Consider the following 10,127-nt stretch of genomic DNA (forward strand, 5'->3'; position numbering starts at 1 on the left):
GCGAGGAGGGGGAAGGAGGTCCAGTACCGAGAAAGAAAACTCAATAAGTTTTCTTGTTTGGAACAGCCTCAGAGGAAAACGATGAGACCGAGAAGCAGCTACCGCTACCTGAAAGAGCTGCTCACCGGGCATCTCTTCAACAAACAGCATTGCAAAGCTTTCAACCCAACTGGTTCTCGGTCATTTACATCTGCCCTGCCCCAAATCAAGTTCATTCCAAAGACGCACTAGGAGACCCAGCACAGTGGTAGGTGGTAACATGATGGAAGGTACAAATCTGGGAAGACACCCCTGAGGGTCAGGTACCTCAGGATAGCCCACCTCGGTTGCCGATCAGTGACGAGGAACAGGGTGAGAAGACATTTCCAAACCCTGCCCATGCGGAGTAGGTGAGGGGTCCTTTCACCGCGGATTAAGGTAGCAGGGTAGGCGGGGAGAAGATTCTTTCAGACCTGAGACTGGACGAGGCTGGGGGAGGCTCCTCCAGGAGGAGGAGCCGCCTCCCACGTCCTGCTGTCGGGGCTCCCTCCGGTCGTGGCTCTGCTATAAAGTCTCCACCGGCATGATCGCGACGCCTGCGGTGGCTTCCTTGGTGCCTGATCCCGTGCTGGGCAGCGGCTTTGCCCTCAAGCACCATGCAGCTGCTCCTTGCTCTGTTGGCGCTGGCTTGCGCGGTCAGCTCTACTGCAGGTACCCTGGGGTGACCCTCTGTGCCCCCAGCCCCGCTCCCCTTGCCAGCGCGCTCCCGCTGCGCATGGTTCGTTCAGGGAACCGCGAGGGTACCCCGGACCTGGCTATGCGATAGCGTGGGCGCCTACACGTGTCCGCGGGCAGCTGCGGGAGAGCGTGTGCCCGCATGTGCGCGGCCGCGGGGTGGCCGCGTGGCGGCCGCGCGAGTGATCTGTAGTGAGGATGCTTCTCCAAGCCGCCTGGATGCACGCTCCTTTCCTCGCCTTGGTTCTCCCGGGTCTGCCCCCGGGTGGCGAGTGGCCGCCTGACCTGCAGGGACTTCTAGCCGGTAGCTATTGTCTGCCCAGAACAAGCGCAGCAGGTTGGATGTTTGGGGGTCCTAGCGTGCCCCTCTCCCCACCTTGGGTTCCTGGCCTCTGAGCTGCAAGCTCCCTTCTTCCCAGCCCCCAGCGCTGGATTGGGAACCTGGCGGGGGGCATCCCAAGACCCAAGTCCCTGGCCAAGCCGGTCTTTCCGGACAAGGTGATTTTCGTTTAAAGATTAATGGTGAGATCGAGCTCTTAATTATTCTTCTAGGTGGGAGGTAGCGGTAGAGGCGTGTTAATATTTGATAAGGAGCTAAAGGCGATTCTAGCGGCTGGCACCTTCTCCGCTGCCCCATAGCTCTTCACAAAGACCTCATCTCTTAGTCCGCAGGCAAGCTATCTCCTCCAACGGGATAGCTTCCTGAGTTGAGGTGTTCTGCCCTTGGAATGGAGCGGGGTTGAGGGAGCTCTCGGCTGCAGAGGAGGAAAGAGAACGCTCCCCGATTAAGAGGGACTTAGCTTGGAGGATGTAAAGCATCCTACAACCCCAAAGCTCCTTCCTAGGGGAAAAGAGCAACTAACACAATGAGAGGGAGAGACGGAGAAATTGATTGAAGAAAAGGTTGGGTTGGATATTTGAAACGACTTAGTAGAAAGGAAAATGTTTTTAAATTAGCAGGTGCCTCCTTACCTTGGGTAAGTCACGTAACATGTTTTGTCGCTTACAAAGCAGGTATTGAGGGACTCTGCTCCTGGGTGCTGTTTTAAGGGTAATCCATATGAGAATTTAGACAGTGCCGGTGGGCTCTGGGCAGAAGTACTCCTCTACAAGATGGTCATAAGGCTCAGCCTGGGGCCATGTAGGCAGGAATCTATCTCTGCTGACTTCTTCACACAAATGGTTCCCGATTTAGTTCCAGGACCACCTTCCTTCAGGTGTCATCCTGCAGGGATCGGAAAGTGCCCGGGTCGCACGGGACAATTCTTAGAGGGAGGAGGGGAATATTCCATCCCTCCAGGGTCCCAGACCCTGAGCCCAGCAGGGAGGTCGGGGCTGAGACTTTGCCCAGAACACAGGCGGGTTCTGCTGAGCTGGTTGAAGGAGTCTTCTCCCTCCCCCCAGAGTGAGGGTGGGGTGAGCAAGGTCCATTAAAATGACTTCAGTCCTCTCTAAAAGCCCTCTGAACTAGGGGCCAAAATAAACCCTTCCTGCCTTAAAAGGGGGGGGGGAGGGGAAGCTTGTGACCCGGGATGGAGAACAGTGGCCGGATGAGGGCAAGGTTTTGTCTCTAACCCCATCTCTGGTCCGGGATTAGGTAAGACACAGAGCTGGGGGCCTCTGTCCTTCCCAGACCCTTTACCTTGGGCATGGCCAGACACAGTGAGCCGCTTATTCTCTGCAATGGTCGCCCCTTAGAAGCAAGTGCGAGAGCCTGAGCTCGCTGGTGCCCTGCCACCTGACTGACTTGTAAGATGCCGACCTAACCCCTGGCCTCTGCCTCATCAGCATTATGTTTTTCTGGCCACCACCTCCTGAAGAGAGGGTAGTTACAAGAGTGTTCAGCCAAGCAGGTCAAAAGTCTCTATGATTAAGACAGTGGATCAGAGGTCACGCTATCCAGGGAGCTGAGGCCACAGCTAGGGAAGGGAAGATTCCTGAGAAATGCCCAGATGATCTCCCCGTGGGGCGGGCCTGAGGGTTCTGCCCTCCAGCACTGGCTTTCTCCAGGAATAGCTTCCCCTTGGGCCCCAAGTGCTGGTGTGTGTGTGTGTGTGTGTGTGTGTGTGTGTGTGTGTCCCACAACTCTTCGTGATAGCTCATTCTACTTCCAGGTCCTCTGAGGGATTGTGACTCAGGGAGACCAGAACAGCTCCTCTCCTCAGTGTGACTGGCCAGCCCTTCCTCTGGTCTGCGAGTTTGGGGTAGAGGCAGAGCAAGGCCTGGAAGGAAAGGGAACAGAGTCCAGTCTCAGAGGCTCTCGACCCACTTAGAGTGGGATGACCTAGAGTGGACTCCTGCATACCACCCTGAGTGCAGCAGCTCTCAGAGAGGAGATCGCCACGGGAAAACCCGTGTCTCTAAACAAGGCTGTGCTAGCTGGGCAGCAGGAATGAACTCTGACCTAGAACTAGGAAACTAGAAAATCCAAAGAGGCCCTTGAAGGTCAGTTTCCTGGTGGACTCACTCTTCTAGCCTAGAACCTTGCTCCTCCTGGCTACAGAGAGCCTGGTTTTATACTTCCCTCCCCACAGTCTCCATTTCAGGGACAGCTCCCCTGCCCAGACTCAGGAGGAGATGGGGCTTGGAGGTGCACAGCTCAGGCAAGAAGATAGTCTAGGGTATGCACCTGTAATCCAAGCCTGAGCTATATAAGGGAGATGTTGTCTTTAAACAAACAAACAAACAAACAAAAAACAAGGACTGGGTCTGTAGCTCAGAGGTAGAGCACTTGCCTGGCATGTGCAAGGCCCTGGGTTCGATTCCTTCAAACAAGACAAAACCCCACAAAGCTCCCAGAAGGGAGGGGCTGGTGATATAGGGTGAGGACTCTTAGCTGAGGCCAGCACAGCATTTTTCTTAGCTATGTCATCATCCATGAATTCTTTCCAGCTCCCTCTCCTGCCTTGGCTTAGTTTTGGCCATCTGCTCACTGACAGGAGGCCAGGGAGGAGGGGCAGAGTTGTCTGTGAACTTTATTGAGTGCAGGCTGCCTGGAGGAGGAGTCCATACCATCTCTCATTTCATCCTCTCTACAGTCTCATGGGTGGACAACTTGGCTCCATTTTACAGATGATAAAACCAAAGCATAAGGGACCATCCCCAAACACAGGGCGCCTGTGATTCAGTCAGAATTCTAACTTTGGAGGAGGGGCTTCATTCACACTGTTGGTGAGAAAGCATTGTGTGTGTGTGTGTGTGTGTGTGTGTGTGTGTGTGTGTGTGTGTGTTTCTCCTGTAGACCTTAGTTTTAGAGCAGATTTAATTTTATGGTAGAAATGGAGCAGAGTGCCTGGATGTGCCATGCCCCTCACGGTTCCCTCGTCAGTAGATTGCATTGCTACAGCACATTTGTGGTCCCGCTTTCTTCAGTAATACTGGTTCTTCTGTCTTCAGAGTTGTGACAATTCAGAGTGGACCTTGACAAAGCCAAAGGGGCATTAAGAAGGGGTTACCCATCTGCCTGGATCAGCACCCTCCTCCCCAGTCCCTAAGACAGACTGGCTGGAAGGCTGGAACCCACCCCATTGTTCCAGAAAGGAGGATTGTCCTAAGCCTTCACTCTCAACCGAACCTCCTTCTAGGTTACAGGCAGGATGCAGGAGTGAAGAGAAGTTGATTACCCCTGGACAGAGCTGAGCAGCCTTGGAGAGGCCTCTGAAGATTAGCATCCTAAGCATGCTGAGCACACAGTGTTACTGACATTCCTATGATTGCTTTACTTTATTTCATTTGGTTTTTCCAGACAGGCTTTCTCTGTGTAGCCCTGGCTGTCCTGGAACTTGCTCTGTAAATCAGGCTGGCCTGGAACTCAAGAGATTGATTCCCTTGCCTACTCCGCCCACCCCGCCCCCATTCCGTGCTTTGGGACTAAAGGCTGTGTGCCTCTACAAGGCCATCCCTTTGATCATTAAGTCTGCCTCCCTGGAGACTTCAGTCCCACACTCCAGGAACCTTCCATCCCAACCCAAGAGACAGCTTTAACACCAGAGTTTTTCCCAGGCTCTGATCCACAGGGCTGTGTGAATAGTTCACGTGCACACCCAGGACCCACATTCTTCCTGTCTGTTCCAGGCGCAGACTGGTGCTATGAGATTCAAGCCAAGGAGCCCAACAGCCACTGCCAGGGTGAGTACTACCAGCCAGTCATCAGCTCCTTTCAATACGGGCACACTTGAACACATGTCCAGCACTCAGTGACTAGGAGACAATGAATGTCACTGAGGTTGACACTGGACACTAAATTAGTAACGCATTTGCTATTTTTTCCCAACACAATGGAGGCTTGCATCTGGTCAAGCCCTTTGAGGTGGAAGTGGGAGGTGGTTCTTGGTAGGTTGTTTGTTGTTGGAATGCCGAGGCATCCAGGGTCTTGCACATGCTAGACAAGAAGCATTTTACTGCCAAGCCACACACACCCCCATTGCCTCCTTGGCACTTATCCTGGTCCTGACCAATTTCCCTGTAGTCTGCTGTGTTGAAGGACTGCCGATCTCTTGCCCTACCTAGCCGAAGTTGGAGTTGCCTGCCTGGCTCTTCCGCCCCAGCTCTTCTTCCTCCCTCTCATTCCTTAGATAATGCCTTGTCAGGTCCAGGTTCCTCCCATCATGGTTCTTCCATGGAGTCCTCCTCCACAATTTCCAAAGCTGAAGAGGCGTCTCCCACTCGGCAACTTTTTGTCTTCCCAACATTCCCTGGAAGTGCCTTAGGGGTCCAGGCTCCCACCGAGAAAGCCAGAGCTCAGCACCCTGAGGTTACTCCAATCTCAGAGTTCTTTGTCATCCATGGCAATCCTGCTTCCCACTCCACCCCTCTCTCCAACACCCCAACCCTCAGCCACATCAGAGACCCACTCACCTGCCTATGCCAGCATGTTGGAGGACGGGAGAAGTCTGAGACTTATGCCCTTGACTCTCAGACCTTTCTTCCTTGCTCAGGACCTGCTAACTGGGCTGGGAACTGTCAAAAGACCCACCAGTCCCCCATCAACATCATCACCACTGAGGCGAAGGAGAACCCCAACTTGAAGCCCTTCACCTTCACTGGCTATAACCAGAAGACGACGTGGACAGTTAAGAATGATGGACACTCAGGTGGGTCTTGTGCGGGCTGGGTGGAATCCCCAGGCAGGGTTAACTGTGCACAGGGATGGTGAGTCGCTCAGGCATGGCGGCGGGAGGAACCACCAGGGAAGCTTCTAGAGAGGGTACACCAGCTAGTTATGTTTTTAGTCATTTCATCAGAACAGTGGGGGTGAAGGGGAGGGACTATTCCCGGAAGGAGGGACCCGACCTTTGCGAAAGCGCAGAGGCGTGAAACTGCTTGGGTGTTTGGGTGGGGAGCTGTGCATGGGGGCAGCTGTGTGTGGAAGGAGGCCATAGAGGGAAGCTAGGAGGAGCTGACCAAGGCCCAGAACAGGTCAGCAGGACTGAGGAGTTTGGATGTTATCCTGGGGATGCCAGGATACCATGGAGGGAGTCAAAGCAGAGGCAGGCCCAGGACAGGGTAGGGCTACATTTGGGCATGGGTATAGGAGAGAACAAGGTGAGCAGGGACAGGGTGAGGCAGCCAGGAAGAGCGCAGGCTGTGTCCTGCACCAAACCCCTTAGGGCCCAGGCCTCAGACAGTGAAGGTGGGAGCTGGGGTGCTGGCATGGAGACTGGGAGGCCAGTGTGAGGACCGCCCACTCTGGTGTACCCCAGTGAAAATCGTGCTGGGGGATGGAGTCTTCATTGCTGGAGGAGACCTACCTACACAGTACCAAGCTGTACAGTTGCACCTTCACTGGTCACAGGATGTGGACAGGGGCTCAGAACACAGCATTGATGGGAAATTCTTTGCCATGGAGGTGAGGAGCCTTTGAGCTGGTACCTGGGCTGGGTTCTGGGTGTGTACCCACCTTGGGCAGGATGAGTGGTCCAGCTCTCCCCATAAGTCATCCATCCACACACACCCCTAGATGCACATCGTCCATGAAAAGAGGACACCGAGCACTAAGGAGCAGGACTCCAAGGACAAGAATGCAGTGCTGGCGTTCATGGTTGAGGTGGGACTCCCATCCCCTCAATCCTGGAGGTTGCCTGTCCTCCTCCTGAAAGAGCTGCTTGTCCCTAGCAGCTCCCCAGGACCTCTTTCTAGCTCCCTTCCCTTCCATTCCAGGTGGGAGATGAGGTGAATGAGGGCTTTGAGCCGCTGGTGGAGGCACTGTCCAATATCTCCATACCCAGTGAGTCGGGACTGGGGAGGAGATGGCTTCGTCCCACAATGGAAGGGGCAGAGGTGCTGGGGTGGCAGCTTTCAAGAGTGCCATGTGTTAGGGACTTTGTCCTCCATCCCAGATACAAACACCACAATGAAGGAGAGCAGGCTGCAGGACATGCTTCCTAAGGAAGAGAAACTGGTTCACTACTTTCGTTACCTGGGCTCGCTGACCACACCAAACTGTGACGAGACAGTCATCTGGACTGTGTTCAAGGAACCCATTAAGCTCCACAAAGAGCAGGTACTCAGACCTGGGGCAAGGTGCAGTCTTCCATGCGGAGCCTGGTTCCTTAAATCCTCCCTGCTTGCCCCACAGGTCTCTGGGGTGGGGAGAATCATTGCGTCAGTCATTGGGTTTCCACTGGCCCTGAATAGAGGGCCCAGTGAGAAGTCCTGGAAAGGGTGCTCAGAACAGGCTTCCAGAAAAGTGGGGGAGTTGACTGGTTAGTGTGGGCAACCAGCATTTCAAGGGGGGCTCAGGGGGGCTTTCTTTAGTGCTATCAGGAACCTTTCAACAAAGAACACTTGAGTTTATAATAGCCCCTGGGAAGATGGCAGGGAGCCCAAAGGACCAAAATCCCTTGGGCTTACAGCAGGGATTCTCAGTGTGTGACATCACCATCTTCACCAGTGAGAATTTTCTAGAGATGCCCATTTTTCAGGCTCACTCCACAGCTATTGAATCAGATAATCAGGGGTCCCCTAAGCTTCATCTTCAAGAGCCACTGTCCAGCAACAGTGATGATAACAGGCCCAAAAAGGTATCACTAGAGGAAAGGGAAGCCAGTGGCGCTCAGCTCCCCACGAATGCCACATCCGATACTCTTGGTATCATTCCGAGCCCCTCTCTTCCTTTCTGATGTGGCTCCCAGAGGTGACGCCTCTGGCCTGAGGTCACACAGCAAGGAGCATGACTCCGCCTGCTGAGCCCGGTCTCTCTCACAGTTCCTGGAATTCTCAAGGAATCTCTACTATGACAAAGAACAGAAGTTGAATATGAAGGACAACGTGAGGCCCCTGCAGCAGCTGGGAAACCGCCAGGTGTTCAAGTCCCATGCCCCAGGACAGCTGCTGCCCTTGCCTCTGCCCACCCTGTTGGTCCCTACACTCACCTGCCTGGTGGCCAGCTTCCTCCAGTGATGGACCACTTCTGGATATGTGACCTCTGATTCAGCCCTTAGAGGATACACCTTTGCTTTCTGACTTTGCAGGTTGGACCTGGGGGGGCTATTAAAATACGGGTAGCTGGCTGTGGAGGTGCTCACACTGGTGAGGGCAGAGACATGTGGATCTCTGAGACTGAGGCCAGCCTGCTCTCCATAGAGAGTTCTAGGCCATCCAGGTCTACAAAGGGAGACCCTGACTTCCATCCACCCCCTCCCCACAATTGAACAAAATAAAATACGGATATATTTTTGGAGAAACCTCTTGCAAGTCTTTTTCTTTTTTTAACTCTCTAAAATGATCTTGTTCCTTTCACCTTAGCCCTGCCAGGGCAGGGACCTTAGGCTTGGAGACTGCTTCCAGGCAGGCACGACCCTGTCTGTGTATGGGAATGCCCTATCGACACACATTCCCTCACATCTCAACCTGAGGAAGATGTTGAAGTTACCTTGGAGCACCAACAAGAAAAAAGCCAGAGGACTTCTGAAGCGGAGGCCTGTGAACAGGGGCTAGATGACGGCCACATATGGGAGCCAGAGTGGAGGGGACTTGCGGTACTCGGTGTCCACCTGTCGCGGGTTGGGGAAAAGGGAATCATTCATTTGCTCGAGCTCAGCAGATAACTGGGCAGGTGACAGGAACAAAAACAGATGCCTAGGGTTCAGTCCAGGGCAGGGACAGAAGACTCCCACCGTCCAAGAGGTCAGAAGGCAGTGACATAGGAAGGGCAGCTGCGGTTTCCATGGATACTCAGGGCCAGGGCACCTGCAAGGGAAGGAGCCATGTGGATTCAACAGTGCTCTGGCAGGGAGTAGCGGGCAGGATGCCCATCAGCAAGCAGCAGGGAGGGAGGAGAGAGGAAGAACAGAGCAGCAGCCAGAGGGGCGGGGGTAGGCAGTCTCTGGGTACCATAAATCCTGGATCACCAGCGGGATTGTGGTCAAGGCCAGGATGTAGCTCTTCTGTGGCCCAGAGTTGCAGAGGTAAGGACAAGGCAGACCCAGTCCCCAGGTTCCCAGGCTCATGTCCAGGGCAGGATCTGCTCATGGGGTCAGCAATAGAGGTGACAGGAAAAGGGTCAGGCGCCCTCTCCCAGTATGTCTCTAGTGGATTTTTCCCCAAGGAGGGACAGCAGAGAGGATGTGTGTGTGGAGAGACAGAGAAGGAAAAATGGTACGCACCATCCACGGCAGTGTTGGAGTTTTGAGCTGTGAGAAGTGAGGATGAGGTCACAGGTCTTGAGCAAACTGCTGGAGCCAGGCCAGAGCCAGGCCAGAGCCAGGCTGCTCTCCCTGGGGCTGAGGAGAGGTGTGTGTCCCCATAAGAAGGTGCAAACCACTGGGGCGCATGAGGCCTAGAAGACTCTGCTGCTGGTAACCCAGAAAGCATGTCTGGTGGGAGGGGGTAATGATCCCATCACCCCCAACTAGCTAAACCTGGCGTAAAGATGAGTGGCTATTCCCACCCTCACCCCCAAACTACCCTCTTCTCTCCCTTTTCTATTTGTGGCCAATAATAAGTACCTTCCTCCTGCTTCACCAATGACCACACAGCTGGGATGGTGGTGGTGGTGGTGGTGGTATTGTGTAGCCATGGCAACAGCAGGCAGCCTGTGTCAGCAGGGGGTGTGTGGACCAAGTAGTTTCTCTTTTAGTTCCCACGAAGCCTGCAGGGATCTCAATGGCCTCCCCAGTCTCTGGGCTCTGAGGTCAGAACAGCCATTCCTGCTCTGGATAACCTCCCCCTCCTCCACCCCCTTTCTGTCTTTCACACGCCTCCCCCTCTCCCTCCCCACTCCCCTGCCCTCCACCTGGCCTTCAGTGAACAATGTAGCAGCAGAACCAGGAAGTTCAAGCTCTCTGCAAGTGACCAGAGGAGGTCTGGTTTTTCCACCCTAGGTGGAAGGTACAGATCTTCTCCTGCCTGGCTGGCGCCATCATAAACCTACCTGGCTAGTGGGATCATTCATAGTGGGGCTGTGCTCACCC

The 10,127-nt window shown here is 54.3% G+C and overlaps 1 protein-coding gene across 2 annotated transcripts; it reads left to right on the top strand.

The window, feature by feature from the left end:
• The first annotated feature begins 487 nt into the window (after positions 1–487).
• Ca4 (carbonic anhydrase 4) lies at positions 488–8,387 on the top strand. 2 transcript variants are annotated; one of them, XM_036194567.1, is made up of 8 exons: positions 488–690; positions 4,789–4,842; positions 5,652–5,807; positions 6,417–6,562; positions 6,674–6,760; positions 6,874–6,940; positions 7,053–7,216; positions 7,921–8,387. In XM_036194567.1, exons 1-8 carry the CDS (start codon positions 636–638, stop codon positions 8,113–8,115), a joined length of 924 nt encoding a protein of 307 aa, XP_036050460.1. In that variant the 5' UTR covers positions 488–635; the 3' UTR covers positions 8,116–8,387. The 2 variants fall into 2 exon arrangements, with proteins under 2 accessions (XP_036050460.1, XP_036050459.1); XM_036194566.1 differs by lacking the exon at positions 488–690 and adding an exon at positions 834–1,018.
• Positions 8,388–10,127: the final 1,740 nt, after the last annotated feature.

This window comes from Onychomys torridus, chromosome 8 (genome assembly GCF_903995425.1).
Source record: "Onychomys torridus chromosome 8, mOncTor1.1, whole genome shotgun sequence".
Classification (NCBI taxonomy): domain Eukaryota; kingdom Metazoa; phylum Chordata; class Mammalia; order Rodentia; family Cricetidae; genus Onychomys; species Onychomys torridus.